The sequence below is a fragment of the Rhinatrema bivittatum genome, chromosome 8, assembly GCF_901001135.1.
Source record: "Rhinatrema bivittatum chromosome 8, aRhiBiv1.1, whole genome shotgun sequence".
In the NCBI taxonomy this organism is placed as follows: domain Eukaryota; kingdom Metazoa; phylum Chordata; class Amphibia; order Gymnophiona; family Rhinatrematidae; genus Rhinatrema; species Rhinatrema bivittatum.
Genome location: NC_042622.1, coordinates 244831586 through 244857782, shown reverse-complemented (window position 1 = coordinate 244857782; position 26197 = coordinate 244831586). Strand labels below are relative to the sequence as shown.

At 44.3% G+C, this 26197-nt stretch overlaps 1 protein-coding gene across 5 annotated transcripts in view; it reads left to right on the top strand.

Moving 5' to 3' along the window:
• Positions 1–26197, top strand: part of ELL (elongation factor for RNA polymerase II) — a 528830-nt gene that overhangs the window by 461007 nt on the left and 41626 nt on the right. For 2 of the 5 annotated variants that reach the window (XR_003858419.1, XR_003858422.1), the window contains exons 12-13: positions 6155–7472; positions 7635–12683. Coding sequence is in view for 1 of the 5 variants with exons in the window: in XM_029614402.1 (XP_029470262.1) it covers positions 6155–6271 (117 nt within the window). In the remaining 4 variants the exon portion in view is untranslated. Of the gene's footprint in view, positions 1–6154; positions 12684–23775; positions 23798–26197 lie in introns of those variants that run through there. The other 3 variants (XR_003858421.1, XR_003858420.1, XM_029614402.1) reach the window with 3 other exon arrangements.

The following is a 26197-nucleotide window of genomic DNA, read 5'->3' as shown; positions in this document are numbered from 1 at the left end:
AGCCTTCTCCCCTTCACAAGGTTCATCAGTGCTGAAGAAAAACTAAATGCTTCTCTGTGCTATTGGCACAGAAGCTCTCAATGCACCTGGTGCTGTCTACACATGATGCATTGGTGCCATCGGTGCAGATTGTCAGCATGCAAGTCCACACAATCAGTACTGTTAAGGCAGTAATAACTCCAGTACTGATGGGGACTAGAGGAGACTCTGCGCAGGCGCCTTCATCTTTCATGGCTCAAAAGGTGCCTTTGTCACCATCTCACCTCTTCTATCTTGATCCTAGACTCTCCATGGCCCCATCAATGTCATCTGCTCAGAGTATCCAGGCAGGATCCCTCTCTGTGTCTGGAGAAACCAGATCCTATCTGCTTCATCATACCCTTGGTCTCCATGCGACTCCTGACACAGGTATATCAGGGGAAAATCACTACTTGGAGCCTAGTGCAGGCATCTCAGAAGATGTCTCTCTTCTCCAACTCTAGCTGATGAAGACTTTCTTTACTTATCTGGTGGCCATTGACAAGGAGGGCACCCTTCAATCACTCCTGCCCAGAATGGGGGATTGTTTCTGCAAGGTGGAGTCCCTTCCACTTTCAAACCGCTGGAAGTCCTATGAAAAATGTTAGCTGTGGAAGTTGGCTCACCTCCATCAGGCAAGCTGTCTCCCTCTGTGGAGGAGTTCATCCAGCATTCAGAGGGTGAAACACAATGATTGATTGGCTCTGACCTCCCCCAGGAGATTTTCTCTCCGAAACAATCAAAACCTGTCCCCTGGTTTCCATTTTCATCATTGGGGGATTAACTTTCCTCCTCCATTTGCTTCAGAGGAGGGTCTGTGGGGATGCCTCAGATGCGTTAACTGATCTGCTGGAACAGTCATTCCTGCCAGAAGTAAGAATGGGTTAACATCAGACAGTTGTGTCCTCAAGAATGTGGAGTCTGTTTGGACTTCTCCTGACTTCCAGTGATGTATCAGTGTTCAGCCTTCAGTCCAAGCCATCTTACTTGACTCAATTTATTTTTATTTATATTCTGCCTTTCAGACACTTCAAAGCGGATTATGTTAAGATACTGTAGTTATTTGTGTCTTCCAGAGTGCTTACAATCTTAAGTTTGTACCTAAGGCAGTGGAGAATGATGTGACTTGCCCAAGGTCACAAGGAGTTGGCAGCAAGATTTGAACTCTGGCTTCCCTGGTTCTCAGTCCAGTACTCTAACCACTCTACTCCTCTTTGTCCTAAGGTGGCATCACTCCTCAGTCAGCAGATGAAAGAACCTGTCCCTACCGAGCAATGTGGCAAGGGTTTCTAGTCCCACTATTTTTTCTTATACCCAAGAAAGGGGATTGAGACCAATCCTGGATTTCTCAAGACTGAACAAGGGGTTGCTTTGAGAGAGAAGTTCAAGATGAACATCCTCCACATCCACACCATTCTACTCTTCTTCTGTTTAGGAGACTGTTTCCTGGATCTGAAGGATGCATACACTCATATTCCTATTCATCCAGTACACTGGAAATATCTCAGGTTCGCAGTGAAGGAAGCGAACTACCAATACAAAGTCCTGCCCTTCATCCTTTCTGCAGCCCCAAGTGTCTTCACAAAATTTTGGGTTGTAGTGGCAGCATATCTACGTCACAGGGAGATATGTGTTTTCCTATTCCTGGATGATTGGTTGGTGATGGGACCTTCTCCAGTGGGGATGCTGGACTCATTGGTGAAGACCATTCAGCTCCTTCAGTCTCTAGGCTTTATAGTCAATTTTGTCAAGTCAAACATTGTTTCCCATCCAGAGAATCAAATTTATCGGGCTTGGATAGGCTCACAGGAGGAAAAAGTGTTCCTCACATTGTAAAGAGCAATCTGTCTGTGGGCATTGGCCTAAAACAGATCAAGTTATATCCTGGTTGGGTATGTTGTCCCCACGACATGTCTGAACATGACTCTCGGATTTTAAGCTGGTAACTCAAACATTGGTCATGAACTCCCTAGATTACTATAATTCTCTCTTTCTGGACCTGCAAAAAAATACAATTCATGTGCTACAACTTACAATTCAGCAGCATGCTTGGTCTCCGGCACTTTGTTACATGCACGTATCTCCCCAATTTTGGCTGCACTCCACTGGCTTCAAATAGAGTAGCGGATCCAATTTAAAACACTTTGATTTTTAAAGTCATTAAGAGCCTTGTTTCCTCTTTTCTACAACCAATTTTCTACTGACCTCCTTGCAATTTGCGCTTGGCAGATCATAGATTATTAGTGATCCTTACACATACGGTAGGTCCACTCACTTTCTCATATTTCCAGCATCGCAAACTACATAGAATAAACTCCCAGAACCACTAAAAATGGAATATGACCTATTATGTTTTAGAAAGATGTTAAAAACTTATCTTTTCTCCAAAGCTTTCCCTGCCTCATTATCTCGAGGGATTATAGCAAGGGATTGTAGTATGCTTTACTGTGGTTGATGACTATCAGTTTTTTGCTGATGTGTTTAAGATGCTTTAATCTGCTTTTAATTTGTTTGCTTTAGTCTAGTCTAGCCATTGAATTAGTTTTGTACTGTTTGTAATTGTTTTTATTATGAATGTAATTCTTGTTACCTTCTAAGGTCTGTGGATTAGCGGGCTACAAATTTGTGAAAATCTACTGTATTCGTTGCCTCCACTTCTGCTGGTAGCAAGGACTTTTCAGAAGATGCTCAAAGATTGAGCACGACTCATCTTCATTGCCCCAGTGTTGGCCCAAACAAGTGTAGTTCTCCTACCTCTGATTACCCAGGAACTAACCCTCCCTCAATTTGATGGTGTGGCTGTGGAAAACAAAGTAGTTTTCCTCATTGTTTCTATCCAAGGAGGTTGCGAACATTGTGATTTCAGCTATAAAGCCATCCATCAGAAGGGTGTATGACTTTAAATGGAAGCCTGACTTATCTTGTTGTCAGGTGGGCTTTCAGGACCAGTTCACCTGTAATCCCAAGGATCTGCTTCAGTACTTGTTCTCCCTCTCCTCTAGTCTTCTGCGCATCTTAATGGCATCCCTACTTACCCACCCTCAAGTGAATGGAAAGCCAATCTGCATTCTTTGGTACCAAAATTCATGAAGGGCATGTGGCATACAAAGCCTCTGATTGCAAAACCATCTGTACCAGGGATCTCAACTTTGTCAGCACAACCAATAAAACCTCCCTATGAGCCGCAGAGGGTCTGCTTCCATGAAGCTTCTTACGTGGAAGGTAGTATTTTTAAATCACTATCACTTCAGCTAGAAAAGTCAGTAAACTACAGGCATTAGTTTCTGTAAGATCTTCTGCCTTGGACCTCAGGTGGGTTCTAATGTCAATCTGTCTTGGTAGGGGGGAGGGGGGTTCTCCAGTTGTATCCTAGAGAACATGAATGGCTCAGCCAAGAGTTCTGTGTTTTTTGGGTATTTTTTGTTTCAGTTCAGCTAAGCATCAGGATCCTAGAATCTTTCAGCTCAGTTCACAGAAGCTTTGCTTTCCCTCCCCCCCCCCCCCCCCCCCCCCCCCCAGCACAACTCCTCACTGGGGTAGACTGTCACTTCTCACTTGCAGGATGATCAGGCTATAAGCTTCCCCACTCTTTGCTTGCTCACTGCAGCCTGTTCCTGCACCTCCCTACCCAGTCCTCTCTTTCTCTCCCAGTTTAGGGAATCAATGGCCAAACAAAAGCTTTTACCTTGTTGAAGAACCATTGTTCAGCTCCTCTCTCCTCACTCTTCCATCTGCTTTCATGAATCTTCTCCTTCCTGTGGCTTCTTCTCCCTACTTAGGTCAGCATCTGATTCCAGAGACTCATGACTTTCTTCTCTGCTGCTTCCCTGGATTCTCTGGGAACTGTCATTTTCCCCTCCCTCAGCCCTGTCTATTCTTACCCTTGACTTCTTTAGAACTTTACTCATGTCTGGCTTAGGGAATGGTTTTTCCATACCTGCTGTTTTTTTTCACAGTTTCTACCTAAAGTGGTTTCTGAGTTTCACACAAATTGAGCTATTATTTTGCCCACTTTCTTTCCAAGACCATATGCACACAAAGGAGAGAACTCTAAGCTGACCTTGGCCTATTACTTGAGGAAAACTCAATCACATCATAAAGTTTCTCAGCTGTTTGTATCTTTTAACCATAACAGACTGGGAGTGGCTGTTGCCAAGCGTACTTTGTCCAACTGGCTAGCAGACTGTATTCATTGTTATATGTTAGCTGGCCTTCATCTCTGTCAAGGCTCATCAGGTAAGAGCCATGGCTACTTCAGTTGCTCACCTAAGAGCTGTATCCATTGAGGACATCTGCAAAGCTGCAACTTGTTTATCAGTTCACACCTTCATCTCCCACTATTGTCTTGACACTCTCAAGAAGTGATAGTAACTTTGGCAAGCAGTTTTGTACAGTCTGTTCACCCTGTAGTCTAGTCTCCATGGGGTTGCTTATTCAGTAAATGCTCTGCTATGCAACCCTCAGCTTGGGACTTCTCATTTGTCATGGCTAATTCAGTCCTGCTTGTCAACAAAGAAAGTGAGTTTGTTTACCATAAACAAGTTTCTCTATTGACAGCAGGATTAATTAGCCATGCTTAATACCATCCGCCTCCCTGGAAAGTCAACTACTTAACTAAAGCTAAGCTGTACAGTGGACTTGAGGAATTCACGAGAAACTCCCAAGCATGCTCAGTAGTAAAACTTTACTGAAATAGAGAGAGAGGTCTGTTCGGCACTATTGGATGACATCGCACCACATGGCATGGTTCATTCATCCTATTGTCTATGGAAAACCCTCCTTACAGTAAGCAAACTCACTTTACACACACTAACAAATAAGGGCAGGCCAGGTAAGCACAATAGGTATTAAAGCTGGCATTCTGCACCTTCTGAAAAGCTTGTCAACATGGCTGATTTTTCAGTTAAAATGCTGCATTAAAGATCAGATGCCTATATACAGCGCCCAAGGGTTCAGGTGAACTATATCATGTGAGAGTGTCTGGTTCTAAGCCTGGTTTGGTTATATAGCAACTACACAGTCCAGAAACAAAATGCAAAAGTCAGTGGGAATTTAAGGCAATTCAGTTCAAAGTATCTTCAAGTTGATCTGTTGCTTGGGTTCAGGTATACACATGCAGGTCAAGTTCTTCAGGTCTCAGATATTCACAGTAGCATATCATACATTCTCACTGATCATAATATTTGGGATTCCAAGTACCTTGGCAGACCTCAAATTGCTGGGAGCACTTCCTACATCCAACACTTTGTGTTCCCAGCAGTCCCTTTTCAAATGTCAGGAGCCAGTGATTCCTTGGGAGTGTGGTTACTGATCTCTCTACCAAGCTTGATACTAGGTTGTTTTACCCATGCTATCCCATGGGCATGGGAGCAGGGCTGCACCTCAGTTCAGTTGGCACTCTGTTTAGGATCAGTCTTGACAGTCTTGCTTTGTTAGCCTCAGTCCAGTTCCCAGTGTGTTAGATGTTTACCTCGCTTAAAAACTAAAATATACACCATCACTGTTGTCCGTTATTTGGCACCCTTGTGAGTCTGATAGGGACTGTAGATTGAATCAAGATGGACATTGAATTACACACCTTATAAATGAGACACTTTCAAAATAGGATTTATGCTTTCTTGGCAGGACAGTGTGGGGAAAATTATCTGCTTTACCCTTGCTTGCATGTCTGTCCTCAAGATTTGTAGATGACTCCAGTTTTCCTGTAATATTCAAATAAAGTCCTTGAGCCAAATATACCAGAAAATCTAGTGAATAATTAAGACAAACCTAAGAACCAGAGAGGTTTCATGGCCCACAAGGACTGGAGTTGTAGGGCCCTTCTATGTGTGTGTTGACAATTTAGCTCTTAAAATGTGCCCTTAATTCAAATCATGACATAGTTACCTTAGTATTGGGCATGGCAACGTATTCCTACTTATCTAGTGCTGCCTGTGCCCACAGGGTCATGCATGGCAATTTCATGACTTCAGTGTGCTGGAGCTAAAGAGTTTACAGCTCAGGGCACAAAGCTAGATTGTAAAATGACTTGTGAGTTGGGTGAGGGATTCTTCTGATCTGTGCTTTTAATCATTAGGCATTGACAGTAAAGTGTATCCTACATTATTTGTTTTTATTTTTTCTTCTGAATACCTAGACGAATCCAAACTACAGTCAAGAAAAGAATCGCTGTGAATTCCTCCACAATAAACTGGCTCATATAAAGAAGTTGATAGCAGATTATGACCAGCATCAGTTCCAGTCTTGGCACTAACACCTGAGCCAAATAGCAGAAAGATGCACCCGGATTCAGTCTCATGGACTTTTTCTCTTTAATACTGCCACATATACACGCACATCTGCTTTTTTCAGAGACTAGCACTAAGTACTTGCTGTTCAAAGAAAGCAAGAGACTGTATCATCCTTATTTGACTTTTGTTTTTCAATGGACTGAACCAGGTAGTGAGATTGGCACTTGGTTATCTTTCTCTTATTTTTCACCCTTTATTGTTTTACGTAAGGTATTGGACTAATATGGGGAGAGTGGAGAGCTTAACTGTTTGAGAATCAACACTCTTACATTTTAAGAGAAACTCCAATTTAATCAAAGGGGAAAAAAGACACTACTGATGAATGAATCCCTCTACCCCACCTTCCAAAGATGAGGAATTTATTTTTCATGGATTAATGCTGGCAAGTAAAAAAATAAATAAATAGAAGCAAAGAAAAAATAAAAATACAAAAAAAATACCTGGATGTACATGGTTGGGATGCCTCTTGAACTGGAATGTCGCTGCCTCCATCGATCTGACACTTGAATACTTGTGGCTGTTTGACAAGAAAAGCTGTCTGCACCATGGTAAAATTTCAGCATGTGATGCAACCTTTAATATGGATACCCAAAAAATGTGTTTTCCCTTTTGCCCTACTCACATGTTGATACATAGGGGGTGGCTTTTTTAGGAACCTTTCAGGGTTTGTGGTCTTAACATTTTTATTTTTGGCCTCATTGTTTTGTGTGTTCTGTGTTTGTGTGGTATGTGCATATTTATATGCTGGTACATCACTTCAAGGAGTTGTAACCGTGTTCTTATTTCATGAGTCAATTATTATTTTGGTAATTTGTAATGTGAAATAAAACGGGGTCATTCTCCTTGGAGTGACATGTTCCATGTTTGTAATGTAGAAGTGTCATAGGCTGAAGGAGCATGAATTCTCCCCCCTTTCTGCCATGAGACAGGAGGTACTTGTTAAAATATACCTAGCCTTTAGCATCTGCACACTTTCTGACACACTGTATATGTGTAATGAAAATCAGCTGGACTGCCTTGGTTGCTGGCAGTTAATATTGCTAATGACTTGTAGTTAATATACAGGCTTCCTCACTAGGCTGAAAACTATTTTGGTTTACACCTCCACCTGTTCTTAAGGACATTGGGAGAGAATTTGACTCTCGGTTACTTGTCATTGTATGTGTCTAGGTCAGTGGTTCCCAGCCCTGTCCTGGGGACCCCCCAGCCAGGATATCCACAATGAATATGCATGAGAGAGTTTGCATGCACTGCCTCCATAACATACACATTTTCTCTCATGCATATTCATTGTGGATATCCTGGCTGGGGGGGTCCCCAGGACAGGGCTGGGAACCACTGGTCTAGGTGAACAGAGGAAAATAGTGACTGGCCAGATGCAACATTAGAGATCATTGCTTCCAACCTTGCTCCATAGTTGACCCCCATGTGCGAGTCTGTTTGTGCTTTTGATACCATTCTGAAAACAAAAAGCATGCAGGAAAACAGTTTGTCATTAAACTGACAGTTGCCTGCTTTAGAAATCAATAATTGACTTCATATGAGGTCATATGATTTTTGTCTTTGCAAAGGGTGGTACATTTAAGGTGTCCTGTATATTTTATATATGGAGAGAGATCATATATCAGAACAGATCCAGTGTGTGCAGCCAGAAATACTTTGAAGACAGTATAGTGATGCTCACAACACTTGAGTGCATTTAGTATCTCATTTGTGATTATATACGAAGTATTACAAAGGTTCTTTCTTCTGAAAATTACCTGACAGAACTAACAGTATTTTTTTGTACCCATCCTGGCTTTGCTTGAGATATCAGTCAGTGTAAAGTGGATGGCATCAGAAATGTAAAAAAAAAATCAAATGCTTAGATTGTGAACTCTCACATGTGGGGGAACACAGGAGTTGACCTGTCATTTACAGTTCCATATGTGCAACCTGCAGGCTTTGAAAGCATGTGCCTGCATGTCGTGTGTGGTCCATTAGCACATCCAGGGATGATGATCAGTGCACAAAGGGATACAGGCTAATAGGATAAACTGCAGTATATTAATGGGGAATACACTGTGTATGCAAAGAAACTTTAGTGATGTCACAAAAAGCACAAGACTCTGTTTTCTTGCTGTTTGTGTTGTATCAGGCTGTGACAGGATAAGGTTCTTGATCAATTACAGAGTTCCTGGTAGGCTGTGATAACCTTTTTTATTGAAGTTGCATAAGAATTGGCCAAAAATGACTGTTTGTTAGCTTTTGGGACTACACAGGTCCCCCTTCACCAAATGTGCAGTGGCTATAAAGAGACTGCTGAGGCTGCTAAACAAAGGGTGAATTAGAGGCACTTTGAAATACTGACCTGCCTTTCCATGAATGTTCAGTCTTCTGTACTACTAAATAAGAAACACATGTAAATTGTGACAAGATCAGATTGCTTATGGTAAGAGAATGCTACAGTACAATGGTAGTTGCTCTGCTTGCCATTATTGAAAAGCTGCATTGTGATTGGCTCAAAGTATGGTAGAGCTTTAGCCAGTCAGACAACGTGTTCATAATGGTGACATTCTTGCACTTTTATTCTGATTTGACCATAGCTCCCTTTTTGACATGTTACATAACTTTCGAGCTAGCCATTTTCTCATTGGTAAAAGAGAGACCTGTTTGGGAGATTTTTTTTTTCAAGAGCTAGCTGTCTTCAAGTGGACTTAAATTTCTTGCTATAATGAGAAAGCAAGTCAACAGTCTGCCTATGATCCACTGACATATGTCACTGGGCACAGTCATTAACATAATCACTCTAGCCTGCCTTTGCACCTGTGGTTTTTCTTCTCCCTCTGCTACTTGAATGAAAATCTGCCAGTTTTCATTCAACACATTTGATTGATCATATCACTGCACTCACATAAGTTTCAAAATTAAGCCCCAATTTTTCAACAGTTGAGAGGTCAAAGGTTCAGAGTATGTATCAGAGTGAAAGCTGGTTTGAGTAGAAGATCATCAGCACAGACATTTAAATAAAATAAAAAGTCACTGACCACTGTGCTTCACTTAATGAGTTTAACATTCAGAACAATTTTTTCTGACTTTAGAATGCTTTTCCAGGGATGTTTTTCAGACTATAAAAGTGAAGTGACACCATTACTACCCAGTTTTTGAGTCTCTATGTCCATGCCCTGTAATTCTGGTTAGTTAATTTAAATTCCATTTTGAATATAGTAGAAAGTGAGGCAAGTCCCCATCTCTCATACCCCAGTCTCTCACATGACTCTCTACTTTGAGATTACATCACTGTTCTGCTCAAGTTTTTATTGATTTCTTTTTGTCTTCTCTGAGAAATAAATGTGTATACCTGTATAGCATCAGATGTGGTGGAAGAATCATTCTCAAATTAGGTTTTTGTTGCAACCATCTATGGAAATTTGCTAGAATTTCTTTACAGAATGTAACAGTAATTCTCCACACGTTTAAATACTTAATTTCTAACAGCCTTCTCCAGAGCTTTCACTTGTGCAGCTGAGTGCTGTAGAACCAGGGCCCTTTGTAGCCATGAGCTTTATTCAAATATCATACCATAAATATTCATCTTTTGTCACTGGGAAAAATTTTAGAAGCTGATAAAAACTTTTGGAAAACAATCAGTCCTTCCTTCAAATCTCTCGCCACTTGCAGTGCATTTATAGTCCGAATGCTGGAGCAAAGTGATGGGCTGTCTATTTTGTCCTGGCACATTCCTCTTTTTTTTGGGCTTCCATCTCAATCAGAACCAGCTCCTAGTGAGTGCACCACCATGAGCCTTGATTCATAGTTACTGGGGGGTTCTTTGCGGTACTTTTAATTCCCAGCCATCCAGTAATAGCCCTCTGGTTGAGAGGCATGAACCATGGTTCCTTCTGGAACCTGGCACAAGTAAACACTGAGCCAGCCAATAAGTGTCTATTGCATATTGGCTGTGATTCTGACCTTCCTGGGTACTCTGCTGCTTTTCACAGCATCAGGCCATCCAAAGAAGCACAAAGCAGGCAAAGAATCAAACCCTGTCTTCAGTACCATAGCACTATCACTGAGCCATTGCGTCCAAGAAACTGAATTATACGTTTTGCATATTAAACTCATCTTCAGAACAGTGTGATCCTATAGCCAACTGTTCATTTTTCATGAAAAAGCTTAGTTATACCATCTCAGCCACAAGAAAAAATATACAAAGTATTATATATTTGATGTGATTGACTATAGACATGCACGTATAGCACTTACATCTGTCTCTTATGAATTTATGGTTTAATGTTCTGTTCACACACTTGTAATTACCCTGCAAAATGGACTTATGAGGGCTGCCTTAAAAGTGATGTCTATGTGAAGGAACCCATGTTGCCTGGAGATGTATTCGCTTTCTCATTGGAATACTTTAGAACATTGAATACCTACACATATAAATGGTGGAAGCATACAGTGTTGGAATTGACCTTTCATATTTTGTGCATAGGGGAAAAAAACTTGTACTAAATAAGACATTAGAAATATTGTGTGGGGAAATATATAGTTTGTAATAACAGATGGGATGTTCTGCATGTTTTATTTGGAGAGTTATGACACCTATGTAAGGTTTAGTAAGAGCATAGCAAGAAATGTGTAGCTGGTTCCCATCCTCCCATGTTTGCAGTCTGGGCAAGACAATTTAGCATTTTATAGATCCTGGAAACTTCAACAGCAGAATTCAGGAGATTTTATGTAATGTGCTATTTGAACAGACATTTGTTCAACAAATTCAGTTAAAATGGACATTTTTTGTCACCTTAGTGACATATATAACTTGGCTTTCATATTTACCTCTTATTAAAAATAAATAAATTATAAAGAACCTAGAGATCTTTTGAAAACAGAGCCCACATTTCTGCTTCTGTTTTGTAAGATTACAGTCAGGACATTACTGCTGCTATTTGTTATCAGTGACATATACTGAAATCACTCTGTCAGAAGCCAGTGGGGAAAAAGGGGTCATTTAAAAAACCAGGATAGTGACATTTCATTCGCAAGTAAAATGTAAATATGAGAAATAAAACCACTGGGGACAAAAATAAAACTGAATTAACACCACCAAAAAGACATCTGTGCCCCCAAAATCCAAATTAATATTGCTCAGAAAATGTATTGCTCTTTTTAAACTGCTACTTATGTCTAAACTCACTCATCTGGTTTGCAAAAGGATTTTTCCCCCCTTAGCAAAGTTGGGAAAAACACCCCTTGGAAACTAATCATCATGGTTGTGGATCCTGTTATTGGCAGTACTGAAATAATTATATACTACTAAAATCAGGAACAATAAGGAAGAATGTGTCTTTTGGGTTAGAAGTTGTATTAAACAAGTCTCCTGGGAAAACCAAACAGAGGGAAGATAAGTGGGGAGGCATTGATCAGCAGTCCATAAGGAACTAGAAAACATGCTGTCTTTGATGTTTTGATCTTTTTATGGTGATGTGTATCGAGACTTCAAGCCCCAGAAAAGCAAGAGGGCACCATTTTTCTATTTGCCCATCTAAACTTTTTCAGTGCATAAATCTTGCCAGTCGAATTTTACCCCTGAATGAAAACTTTGAACTGAGTGCATGATTCTGAGGTGCAAAAACTCACAGCCTTCAATTTCTTGCATATGCTTGTATGCTGCTGCTTTAATGGAGAGAGAAATCCCAAATAGTGACTTAGAAGGAAGCATCACAAAATATTTTTAGTTCTGAATCTCTATGGAACCTGAGATTTATATATACATATATATATATATTTTATGAAGGCAAGAAATATACAGAGTGTCTGGTCTTTATAATGGCCTTAAGGTATTTTTGGACAGAATTGTATACAGAGATATTGTGTACATTTACTTGTATATTCTGGAACTTAGCATTGGAATATAAAGCTGATTAAAAATGTCATGATCCTGTTCATACTGTGAGACCCCACTTAGCATTTTAAAAATATATATATTTTGCTTTAGTTACCTTATGAACTACGTTAAACTTGGTGAAAAAAAACTCAAATGCCTTTCTGAGGGTTTTTTGATGTTAGCCAAATTTTGTGTTTTCCTCATCCCTCCCGCCTCCCCATCCCCTTAAGTCAATGGCTACCAGTACTAGATTAATTTATTGAATCCTGTGGGGTTTTTTTTTTTTGCTTTGTAATGTTGTATTGTTGGTAAAAACATTATTATTGAGCCATGAAGTTGGAGTTTACAAGAGCTCTTCACTTGCCAAAACCTTACAGTTCAAGAGCATCCTAGTCTTCAGTTTTTCCCTAATGTTTTCTTAAAGAGCTGGTGTCCTTTTGTACACTAAAAAATGCTGAATGTTGATTTTTGCAACATATATAATAAAGTTCACTGTATTGGAAAATGAAGGTTTATGGTAGTTTAATTTTCTGTTTTCTAAATGTTTCTTGTTTTTCATTTTATACAAAGCCTTTCTCCTCATGCCTTTTTGGGGGAACTGGATGTTTCAGAAGAACTGGCACAAGGTTCCAGAGCACCTAAGTCACTGATCCAAATCCATCTTAAGTCAGTAGTGACCAAAAATCATTAACCATTTGAAAACCGGTGTAGCCAATGTGAAATGAGGTGGCAGTCTCTGTTCAGTTTGCATCGGACTACTGTCCATGCTGATAAACTATCACCATTTTGGCACTATGTGGCACCACCATTGGCAGCATCAGTAGAGATGTCCAAGATTGCACCAGCATGGAGACTAAATTAACCACTCAGCAGTGGTGATTTTCTGCTAGATTGCAACACTAAAACCTTCTTGAAGTTTTTTTCCTTTTTCCTATTGCAGTTGGAATGAAAGGTAGAGGCTGCTGCTGGTCCCACATTGAATTACCACTGCTTCTCATTCCATAGTAGTAGTTTCTTCCAGATCAGGGTTGAGGCACATTGGCAGTGCATTGACCAATGGAGTTGTGGGATTCATGCTTTTTGATCAGGCAATCCAGCAGAAGCTCACAAAGATTATGACTATATTGGACTGTTGCAGAACCTGGGAGGTATACTTTTGTTAGATTTGATGTACCGCCTAATGCAAATCTCTAGGCTAGTAAATCGCTCTGCTTTACACCCCTGCATCTAAAATACATCCATTGGCTGAGTGGGCTTGTGACTCTCCCGGCAGAGGGCTTTCTGCATCAGGAGTGTCTACAGCAGGGTTGAGCAAACTGGAGGGGGGAGGGGGGCCCTAGAACAGTCAAACTGGCTGCCCATAGAGGTAATGCAAGCTCAGGAGGGAAGGAGCTACCAGAACAGAGACTATCAGGCCAACCCAAAGTTGGACGCGCGTTTTCGACTCGCTAGCTTTATCCCTTATTTCAGTAAGGGATAAACGCGCGTCCAACCCTCCCCCCCCCCCAAACTAATAGCGCCCGCAACATGCAAATGCATGTTGATGGCCCTATTAGTTATTCCCGCGCGATTCAGAAAGTAAAATGTGCAGCCAAAACAAAATTTGGCTGGCAAGTTTTCCAGGCTTTACCATTGTGGTATGTTATCCTGTATCTGGCTTGGTGTGGTGTGTCTCTGACGGTGTGCTTTGGTCTGTGTGTGTGTGTGTGTGACATCTGTCTTCTATCTAGGTGTGCTGTGTTGTTTGTCTCTCTGTGTGGGGTGACTTTGTGTCTGGGTATGTATGGGATAACTGTGTCTCTGTGTCTGTTTTGCTGTCACTCTGGGTATGAGGTATGTACCTGTGTATGTGTGAGCTTACTCTTCTGCAACTTGAAGAGAAACCAAATGGGGGCTTAAGTCACTGGTTGGCGGTGTGGCTGCCTGGTGAATATCTTTCACATATGTATGTGTGTCTCTATATAACCCATCTTGTGTTTGTGCGTGTGTGTGTAATGTAACCTATCTTGTGGGGACCTAATTGCATGAATGGAATGGAGGCTGCAGCTCAAAATGTTTGCTCATCCCTGGTCTACAGAGATTCGCTCCCGCCGGACCTGCGCCAAAAACCCTGCACTATGACTTTCAAAAAGAAGCTTAAGACTTGGCTTTTCGCCCAAGCATTCCCGGAGAACTAAGACCCGAGGAATACAATGACGTTAGAGTCCCAGGTCCCCTACCCCCCCTGTACTCATGTTTTTGAGTAGTACTATTCCGCAGTTAAATTAGGCCTTTTATTTTATTTATCTATAAGTTCTTTATTGTTACTTTGTACAATGTATTCCGCCCCTGAGGCAACAATTTTAGTTACTTGTAAACCGGTGTGATATGTATTTTATACAGGAACATAGGTATATAAAAATTAAAAATAAATAAATGGCAGTGGAGTCTAAAAATTACATACATTCCCACTGAATTACTGCCAAAGATAAATTGTGTTTTCTCCTTTCCATTGAGTCTTCCTCCTTTTCCCTCCAAACAGAGGCATTTCTAGAAATTAGAAGGAAATGCTGCTGGATAAACACTTGATGAAGGTCTTTGGAGAGAAACTGCTCCATGGATTTGTTTTTTGATCAGAAAGAAATTTTTAACCATTGAAAGTGCTGATTGAGTGATCTCTCATCATGTTTCCAAGGGGTCAGGAAGAAATTTAATTCTGAAGCATAATTAAAGTTTGACAATTTTTTTGGTTTTGCCCGGAATGGTAATGACCTAGGTATGGATTAACTTGATGAGCCTGAAGATTTTATTTAAAATTTTTGTTCCCTGTACGTACCAGGATCAGTCCAGACCGCTGAGTTGTGTCTCCCTTCCAGCAGAGGGAGTCAGAGTAAAAAAAACTGAAAAGGCACCCCTCTTAACCTGGTGTGCCACCTGCGATCCCTCAGTATTTTCTCTGACTCTCAGCAGAAGGGTTGACAGAACATGCGGTCCTGATTTTTCAATTTCTTTAAATTTAGTTACATCTTTTTTTTTTTTTTTTTTAAGAGTTCTAAGACTCTGGATGATTTAGTTAACACCTTTGGCTACAGCAAGTTGGTTGTATATAAAAAAAAAAAAAAAAAAAGCTCAGTGCGGTTTTATTTTCCCAGGCTTTTCACTCAGCAGCAGTAGAGGTAAGGCAGTGGCTGGCAGCTCTAAAAGCCTTGTTCCCAGAGGGCCGTCTATCTCTGGAGGGGGATTAACCGGTGGGCCGGTCCCTCTCCTCGGCACCCCGAGACGAGTTTCCTTGGGTGCTGCAGTGTTCCCAGAGCTTCGGAAGGCCGCAAGTCGGCAGGGTATTTTAAGTTCTTCTTTTTTCTTTCCTACCGCGCTGTTTGGAACCCCCCCCCCCCCAACTGGGATGCCACGAGGGCTATCATGCTCAGCATGTGGGGAGGTGGGGTTACACCTCTCGCGGGATGGGGTTTGCGCCCGCTGCCTCCCTGGGGGGGAGGGCTCGTCCGGGGGTGATTTTGGGCCCATTTTGCCTCGAGGCGCGGAACGGCAATCGAGTCCGGGTTTGTCGCCGGCGCGCATGGGAACGGCTGCCATTTTGTCGGAGCCCTGCCTGCCGACTGGGGGAGATGATTCTCCGATTTCTCCTCCCAGTCTGAGTCCCGTTCGACCGCATGATCCAGGACCCGCCCCCTCGGGGAGCCCAGTCCCCCCTCCTCCCCCTCACCTATCGGATCCCTTAAAGGGGCCAGTCAGTTTTTTCTTCAAAATTTATTTTACTTATGCATAGGACTTTTTTGGAGGTGGAAGCTCATCAGCAGGATGAGCAGCTCCCTCCCGCGAAGATGGCGTGGTGGGACACGTCTCTGGATGTCCTTTTAGCCCCTGGGGGGCTCCGGATCCTGTTCCCTTGGGATCTTTTCTGGATCCTCTCCTCCAAAACCTAGATGGGGGTGTTGATGAGTCTGCTCCAGTAGAGGGGGGCGACCCCCGGGTTTCTCGGCTGTTTCGCCGGGAGGAGTTATATCCCTTGATCCCCTATGTCCTGGAGGAACTGGAAGAGGAGGCACCAGTCCCCAGTTCGGAGCCAGTTAAGGGGAAACCAGTACTCTCGGGGCTGCGTGCCCTGCCCCAAACCTTTCCTTTCCACCCAATGCTTAAGCAGTTGGTCACTCGGGAGTGGGAATCTCCGGATGCGACCCTGCGGGAGGGACGGGTGATGGACAAACTCTACCCTTCACCCGAGGAAGCCTTGGATATCCTCAGGATTCCCAAGGTGGACGCATCGGTTACTGCGGTCACCAAGCGGCCCACCATTCCTGTTACGGGAGCGACGGCTCTTAAGGACTTACAGGATAGGTGGCTAGAAGTCCTCAAGCGCATTTTTGAGGTGTCAGCTTTCTGTGTTAGAGCAGCAGTCTGCAGTAGCCTCATGCAGCGAGCAACCCTCGGGTGGGTCCAGCAAATGCTCTTTTCAACATTTTTGTGAGCAACATAACAGAAGGATGTCGGGAAAGGTTTGTCTTTTTGCCGATGATGATAAAACTTATAATGGTGAACAGCCAGGAAGGTGTGGAAAACAGGAGGGATCTAGCAAAGCCCAAGGAATGATCTAAGTTCTGGCAGCTAAGATTCATTGCTAAAAAGCGCAGAGTAATGCATTTAGGATGCAAAAATCCAAGAGAAAGGTACAGTTTTGGAGGTGAAATTCTTCAAGCACAAAGGAGAATAGAGATCTACGGGTAATTGTACCTAATGATCTTAATGTGGCTATACAGGTAGATAAAGGGATGGTAAAAGCTGTAAAGATGCTTGGCTGCATAGGGAGAAGAATGGTCAGCAGAAAAAGGGAGGCGATATAAGTCCTTGGCGAGACCTCATTTGGAATACTGTGTACAATTCTGGAGACATCAAATTCAACAGATATAAAGGATAGAGTCTGTCCAGAGGTATCCACTAACAGGGTCAGTGGTCTTCATTCTAAAGCATATGGAGATAGGCTTAAAAATCTAAACATGTATAACCTAAAGGAAAGAAGAGATGGGGGGAGATATGATAGAGACATTCAAATATCTCAAATGTTTTCATGCACAGGAGATGAGCCTTCTTCAATGGAAAGGGGGGTAGACAAGAGTAATCTTAGGAAATATTTCTTTGCAGAGAAAGATGGTGGATATGTGAAATAGTCTTCTAGTGGAAGTGGAGGAGACAAAAACAGTATCTGAATTCAAGAAAGCATGGGATAAATAAAGGGGATCTCTAAGGAAGTGAGGAGAATTGCAATGCTAAATTAATTGGATAGATGGGCAGACTGGATGGACCAGTATTTTTCTGCCATCATGTTTCTAAGAAATCATGGAGTCAGGAGAAGATGGTGAAGGAGGACAAGAGTGACTTGCTTGAGGAACAAATCACAAGGGAGGAATTAGAGAAGTGAAGAGAAGTAAGGATTTGCTGCAGATTGAATACATTTATGGGTAAGAGAAGATTGAGCTGTATGCAGAGAGACATCATTCATTTCCTATACAGAGCTGGATTAAATTTTTTTTAACTCCTTTGCCTAATATTTAGGGCCCTAAACAGCTCTGGGTTGGATTACCTCAGATTGTCTGAAGCTGATTGCCCCTGGCAGAAGATCTTTTTCTGGTATTGCAAAATCAACTTCGACCAGAGCTGCTGCTTGTGGAGAGTATCTTTGTTTTCACATGCTATTAAAGATGAGGCTATTTCATAGTCTTTGATTAACCGCAACTGCCTTGCTTGTCCTATGGGCCCAGAGGGTTTCTGTATGCATTGTGTTGATATGCTAAGCTCATTGTATAGGACTGTAGGATTTTTGACCCAGTATTAATTTAATATGGTTGTTTCTTTATTGTATTTATTATTGACTGATTTTTAGTTTAGTATTTATTTATTATGCTATAAATGTTAATTCACTTATTGTACTGCATCCTAGGCAGGTACCTTTTATGGCATGTAAAGGAAAATTGGTTCTTACTTGCTAATTTTCGTTCCTGAGTACCAAGGATCAGTCCAGGCCGCTGGGTTGTGCCTCCCAGCAGAGAGAGTCAGAGGAAAAAAAATTAAAAGGCACCCCTCTTAACCTGGTGTGCCACCTGCGATCCCTCAGTATATACGATATCAAAGCAGAATATCCAATAAAGGAGAACAAATCCCCAAACATAACAACCAGTGGCTACAACAATATGCACGGTAAAAGAAACAAACCGTACCACCGCCTAACATATCAATCAAGAAGATTCCTTCCCATGCCTGTAAAGAACTCTACTGAGGTAAGAAGGAGGAAGAAAACATACAGAAAAAACGGACTCCCCAAAAAACCCAAGGGTCGGCGTCTGGACTGATCCTTGGTACTACAGGAACGAAAATTAGCAGGTAAGGACCAATTTTCCTTTCCCTGTACGTACCAGGATCAGTCCAGACCGCTGGGATGTACTAGAGCTGCCCTAATTGGGGTGGGATCTGGAGAGTCCTGCACAAAGAACACTGCTGCCAAAACAGTCGACCTCCGGATCCCGGACGTCCACACGATAATGTTTCGCAAAAGTATGCAAGGATTTCCAAGTGGCTGCTCTACAAATCTCCTGTGGTGAGACCAACTGGCTCTCCGCCCAAAAGGCCGCTTGAGACCTGGTAGAGTGCGCTTTCAAGCCTTCTGGTATGGCCTGCCCAGCGCAAAGATAAGTGGAGGAAATGGCCTCCTTCGACCACCTAGCAACCGTAGCTTTGGATGCCTTGTGTCCCCGTCTAGGACCAGTCAATAAGACAAATGATCTGATAATTGAAAAGCATTGGTCACCTCTAGATAGCGAAGGAGAACCCAGCGCACATCCAACTTATGCAGATCCTTATCCGTCGCAGAAGTCTGATCCAAATTCGGAAAGGCCAGTAACTCTACTGTCTGACATGAAAAGCCGATACCACCTTGGGCAAGAAGGAGGGAACGGTCCGCAGCGAAACTCTGGATTCCAAAATACGAAGATACGGATCCTGACACGACAAAGCTTGAAGCTCTGAAATTCGCCGTGCGGAAGTAATGGCTACCAAAAAAGACAGTCTTGAGTGTCAAATGCTTCTACGTAGCCTGCTGAGGGGCTCAAAAGGAAGACCACATAAGCCCTTAAGAACTAAATTCAAGCTCCAGGCAGGACAAATTTGTCGTACCAGCGGGCGCAAATGCTTGGCCCCCTTCAAAAAACGGGACACATCTGGATGAGCTGCCAGCGAAAAGCCATCAATCTTGCCCCACGGGCAACCCAGTGCTGCGACATGCACACGGAGAGAACTGCAAGCTAGACCTTTCTTCAGTCCCTGCTGCAGGAAGGATAGGATGTGTGCCACTGAAGCCAGATGCGGGGGGACGTTCAAACCTTGGCACCAAGTGTCGAAAACTCTCCAAACATGAATATAGGCCAACGACATGGACGATTTCCGTGCTTGCAAGAGGGTAGAAATAACCGAATCCGAATATCCCCTCTTCCTCAATTGCCTCCTCTCATAAGCCAGGCCTCTAGACAAAAGCGATCCACTCGATCTAAAAATAAAGGACCTTGTCGAAGAAGATTCGGAAGGTGGGTGAGATGCACCGGACCGTCGATCGCCAATGAGATCAGATCCGCAAACCACGGCCTTCGGGGCCACTCCAGAATGACAGACCCCACGTGATTCTTTATCCGATGCACGATCTTGCCTATTAGTGGCCAAGGCAGAAACACATACAGTAGTACGCTGCCAGGCCTCGGAAGAACAAGAGCATCCACTCCTTCCGACCTGTGGTCTCTCCGACGACTGAAAAACCGGGGTGCCTTTGCATTTGTCAGAGTTGCCATCAGGTCGAGGTGTGGAACCCCCCAATGACAAGTGATCAGCCGGAAAGCTGCGTCGGACAATTCCCACTCGCCGGGATCTAGATGCTGGCGGCTGAGAAAGTTTGCCTGCACATTGTCCACCCCCGGCTATGTGCGAGGCCGCCAACCAGACTAGATGTCGCTCTGCCCACGTCATGAGCCTTTCGGCCTCCCAGGCCACCGACCGGCTCCTGGTTCCCCCTTGGAGGTTGATGTAGGCTACCGTCATCGCGTTGTCTGACATGACTCGCACTGCACACTGGGCTACCAGAGGGAGAAAAACACGTAACACCAGGCATACCACCCTGGTTTCCAATCTATTGATTGACCATGTCGCCTGATAACTTGTCCAACGACCCTGACCGGATTGTGACTGGCAAACGGCTCCCCAACCAGTGAGACTGGCATCAGTCATGACTATTACCCACTGCGGCGCCTCCAGGTCCATCCCCTGTAACAAGTGGGCCGGAAGCAACCACCAATCGAGACTGAACCTGGCAGGTTCCATCAATGGCAAAGGCAGGTGAAACTCCTCCGATTTTGGATCCCACCGAGAAAGCAATGCGTGTTGTAATGGTCTCATATGCGCCCACGCCCAGGGAACCACCTCCTGAGTACATGCCATGGAACCAAATACCTGCAAATAATCCCATACTATGGGCAGGGGTAAGGACATGAGCCGATGGATCTGCGCCACTAACTTGAGCCTCCTCTCCCGAGTGAGGAAGAGCTTGCCTACCGAGGTATCGAAGCATGCTCCCAGGAAGTTGGTACCAACTGGCTCTTGGCAAAGTTGACCACCCAACCAAGGGACTGGAGCTGGAGTAGAACCTTGCTCACTGCTTCCCGACAGAGGCTCTCCGATTTGGCCCGGATAAGCCAATCATCCAGGTATGGGTGAACCAAGATCCCCTCCCGCCGGAGGGCTGCTGCTACAACTACCATTACCTTGGTGAAGACCCGAGGCGCTGTCACTAACCCAAACGGAAGAGCTTGGAACTGATAATGCTCCCCCAGGACCATGAACCAGAGAAACCGCTGATGGCGCTCGCGTATCCCAATGTAAAGATACGCCTCGGTCAGGTCCAAAGAAGCCAAATATATTCCTGAGTGGAAGGCCGCAATGACTGACCGTAGAGTCTCCATGTGAAATCGGGGAACCCGAAGTGCTCGGTTGACTGCCTTGAGATCCAATATTGGCCGGAAGGACCCCTCCTTCTTTGGGACTACGAAATAGATGGAGTACCTGCCAGCCCTGCGCTCTTCTGGAGGGACTGGAACAATAGCCCCCAGGGATTTCAAGCGACTCAGGGTTTGCCCGACTACCTCTTGCTTGGCCAGAGAGCCGGCGGGAGAAATCAGAAAAAGATCCCTTAACGAGCGGGCAAAATCCTACTTGTAACCGTGAGCGATGATATTGAGGACCCACTGGTCCGACGTGATCCTGACCCACTCCTCGAGAAACAGGGAGAGACTACTCCCACCACTGGAACCGGGGAGAGGGTCGGAACACCTTCATTGGGACTGCTTACCTCTGGTGGCCCCTTGAGAGCCTCCCTCCCGAAATGTCCTCCGACCACGAAAGGAAGTAGGCCAAGACTGAGCCCTCTGAGTCTGTTGTTGGGCGGGAAAAGCTGGCAGCTGCGACTGCCGAAATCTGCGCTGTCCTCAGAAACGGTAATGCGCTGCCCCAAAGGGCCCTGAAGACTTAGGCTTGTCTTCTGGCAATTTATACACCTTATTCTCCCCAAGAGACTTAATAAGGGCGTCAAGTTCCTCCCCAAACAACAATTTTCCCTTAAAATGAAGATTGCCCATCTGAGTTTTGGAAGAAACGTCTGCGGACCAGTTCCGGAGCCAGAGAAGCTGTCTAGCCAAAACTGCAGTGGCTATGTTGGGTGAAGATGCCCACAACAGATCAAATAATGCATCTGCTGTGTAAGCTACCACGGACTCCATCCTATTCGCCTGATCTGCTTCCTCTGGCGGCAACACCTGTGATGTGACCAATGGCACTGGTAGCCCCTGTGACATCGTAAGGGCAAGGCTATTGGCGCCATTTTGAGTCATAGCAGGCCCGACAGCATGGAGGTAGAGATTGCTCGCGGGACCCCGCTGGACCACCAGGGACTTTTAGTAAGTGCTGGGGAGGGATCGGGATGGTGGGGGGGGGGGGGGTGTAAGAAAGTAAAATTTAAGGGTTGGGGTGGGGTTTTTTCCCGATTCGTGTTTTGTTTGTTTTTTTATTCATTTTTCCGGGTTCGGGTTCCAGTTTCGGTTTTGGCAAAAAACGATCCGTGGGAAAACGAGTTTTCCCCCGAAGTGCCCGAACCGAAACCCGAGCCAGAAAAATGAAACTCATCTCTAGTAGGTGATGTCTCTATTTCGACACAACCCTTAGTAGCACGCTTCATGAGAGGCTTGCTCCATCTAAAACCTCTACTGTGCCCACCGGCCCCTGCTTGAGATCTTAATGTGGTTTTGGGATGGCTCATGAAACCTCCGTTTGAGCCTCTCCACTCCTGTGATCTCAGTTATCTCAATGGAAAGTAGTTTTCCTTCTCACTATTACCTCCACTCGCAGAATTAGTGAATTGCAGGCATTAGTTACCTTCCCGCCTTACACTAAAATTCTGCATGACAGGGTAGTGCTCCGCACTCACCCTAAATTTTTACCAAAGGTAATATCGGAATTTCATATTAATATCAATCCATAATCCTACCTACTTTCTTTCCCAGGCCACATTCAAACCCAGGAGAACAGGCTTTGCATTCCTTGGACTGTAAACGTGCTCTAGCCTTCTATCTGGAGCCCACTACAGCCCATAGGAAGTCCACCCAATTGTTTTTCTTTCGATACCATCAAATTGGGGAATCCTGTGGGAAAACAGACCCTCTCCTCCTGGTTGGTGGACTGTATCTCCTTTTGCTACCAGCAAGCAGGCATTCCGCTGCAAGACCGTGTGAAGGCACACTCTATCAGGGCCATGGCAACATCAGTAGCGCACCTCTGGTACCGCTTGCTGACATTTGTAAGGCTGCTACCTGGTGTTCTCTCCATGCCTTTGCAGCCCATTATTGCTTAGATAAGGCTGGCAGGCAAGATTCCATCTTTGGCCAGTCTATTCTATGCAACTTGTTTTTAGTTTAACTTCCCAACATCCTTCCACCGATCCGTTCAGGGTTCAGGATGCCCTCCTAACCAAATTCCACCCCTGTTGTTGTGCCTGTTGCATGTCTTTGGGTACGTTTGGTGCATTGCTCGGGCATCCTCAGCTCGGTACTCACCCATATGTGAGGACTACCATCCTGCTTGTCCTGTGAGAAAGCAGAGTTGCTTACCTGTAACAGGTGTTCTCACAGGACAGCAGGATGTTAGTCCTCATGAAACCCGCCCGCCACCCCACGGAGTTGAGTTCACTTGTGCTTTATTTTTTTATTTTTTGTACGTACTTTTTGCTATAAACGAGACTGAAGGAGGACCCCTGCTGGATACAGGGTTAGTGCCATGCTAGGCATGCCCAGTAGGTGCCAGTCAAAGTTCTAGAAACTTTGACAAAAGTGTTCCGTGATTGGGCTCCATCCTGATGATGTCACCCATATGTGGGGACTAACATCCTGCTGTCCTGTGAAACACCCCCCCCCCCCCCCCCCCCCCCATGGACAGCTAGTCTGATTTCGAAGATATCCACAATAAATGTTTGAGAGATTTCTAGAAATTGCTGCTTTAACATGTGTGCAAATTTATTTCATGCAGATTCATTGCAGATATCCTGACAAACCTGACCGGTTGTGGGATCACCAGAACAGGTTTGGGAAGCCCTGCTTTATGGAGCAGACAGCTGGGAAAGGGGGGTCATACTTGGGAGGGATCCAAAAAAGCTCAGCGGGAGGACTTTTAGTAGTAGGATGACCTGCTACAGCAGAAGTCATAGGTCTACTATAAATGCCCCAGTCACGTGGGCTAATGGTATGTTACAATGATTAGAGCAAAGAGCCATGAGTCTAGAAACCCTAACACTATTCTTCAGTAACAGTGTAAATTCTCTTTTGGTTGGTGCTGCAGGGGTTAGCTTTGCGCTCAGATTTTACCATCAGCTAACACCCTTCAATACTAATTACTTGTATTGTCATTGGAGTAGACTCAAAAATTTGTGCAGGGATAAGGCTGCGAAAGTTTTGTGTTGTAAAAAAAAAAAAATTCTTGCATGCTGCTTCAGGAAGTAAAGCAATTAAGAAAACAAAACTTATCGCTAGTCAGTGGTGGTTCTATAAGCAGGCAGCAGAAGTTTGAGGTGGCAAAAAAAATGCCCACAGCAAAAGGCCTCAGCGGTGTTGGCCTCACATTGCCCTTGCTGTTGCATCAGCCGACGGCATCTTACACTTCCCTCGGGGTTTACATACTGCGGGGGGGAAAGTGCAGCATCTTACATCACCGCAGCGCAGGCACCGCACAAGCTCACCATTTCCTGCTGCCTCCCTCACGCTTTGGCGCCTGACAAAATCCCTGCTGTCGGTTGCACCCTTCAGCAGAGCTTGTGGCTTGCAGAGCTGCTTTCTGTATTGGGCCTTTGCTTAGTTCCCCTGCTATAACTCCTGTCCTGCCTGCCTTTTCCCTGCCTCTGCGGATCATCAGAAAAGTATGAAAACTTTTTAAAGTTGAGCCTCTGTGCCTAGCATGTCTGCTGCTTGGCTCAGCAGCCCACCTTCTGTGGGAGGCGGGGTACACTTATTGTAGAAAAAAACTAAAGTCCACCAAGTGCTGAGATGTTAGTGAGGGAGGTCTCAGGTGGGAGCCGTGGGGAGGAACAGGACAGTGGCAGGCCAGCAGTGCCTACAAAAACATACAGGCTGATACAGTAAAGCATGCTCAGCTGATCACACTGTTTAGCACATGGTTGGACGCGTGTTTTGGAAGCGACTCCACAACCCCTTAACCCATAAAGGGATTAGCGAATCCAAAACGTGCATCCAACCCCCTCTTCCCTGAAACTAATAGCACTCGATCCGCATGTTTGTACGCTCAGAAATTAATGGCAGTCCAGAGCGGGTGTTATTTTCTGAGTGGCCCAAAAAAGTGTACAGAAAAGCAGAAAATGCTGCTTTTCTGTACATCTTCTGACTTAATATCGTGGCAATACTAAGTCAGAGGAAGCAAAAGGGTAAAATAAATAAAATGCCAGCACTCAGGTTAGGAAAAGGAGCGCTCAATTAACAAGCATCCATTTTCCTCGTGGCTGTGCATAGGTTAGGAAAAGGAATGCTCGTAAAATTGAGTTTCCATTTTCCTAATCTGCTGACAGCCATCTCTCCTGCGTTGCCAAGGAGATGCTAGGGGTGTGCAATTATTCCTAGCACCTCCTTTTAGCGCAACGCCTCATTTAAATATTGTTCGCACTCCCTGGAAATTTGGCTGGGCGCACATTAGGAAAGCAGGCGCTCAACTTTACTGTATCTGCCTGGCTGAGGCAGAGAACAGACAAGGGAACCTATGGACGGTGTTGAGTAGGCAGGCTGCAGGCCCCCATCTTCAGTAGAAGTGCAGCCTGCAGCAGTGACATTCCCACTGGAAGCTCCAGAATATGCAGCAGCTCCTGAAGAGAGAGAGACACTGATCTTTGGGTGGGGAAAGATAGCGACTGAAAGAGACAGCGAGAGAGACTGGCTTGGGGAATGGGAGGGAGACCGTGTCTGAAACAAATAGCCGGGGGTGGGGGGGGGGGGGGGGTGACAGTGACTGTTGAGAGAGAGACTGGTGGGAGCACTGAGAGGAAAGGATCACCTTGCTGGTGGCTGGAAAGAATCAGTAAGTACAGCTTGGAGAATTTTTTTAAATTTAAAATTACTGGGGAGAAGTAAACTATTGGGGTATATTATTTAGTGTGTTCATGTGTTTTGTTTTAAATAGGTAGAAAGTCAGGCAACAAACAGGAACTGAACAAATTTAAGTTGAAGGCAACAGTCCAGCAGCAAGAAGGGGGCCTCCCAGTCTTTTGCATAGAGTGTCACAGGTATGATTTGTTTACCCGCCGGTGAGAAATTGTACATGTGCATGCAATGCAAAGAGCTCCTGTCTCTCAGAGAACGAGTCCAATCTCTGGAGGCTAGAGTGGCAGACCTGGAGGAGCTGAGGCAGACAGAGAGGTATATAGATGAGACCTTCAGGGACGTAGTAGCCA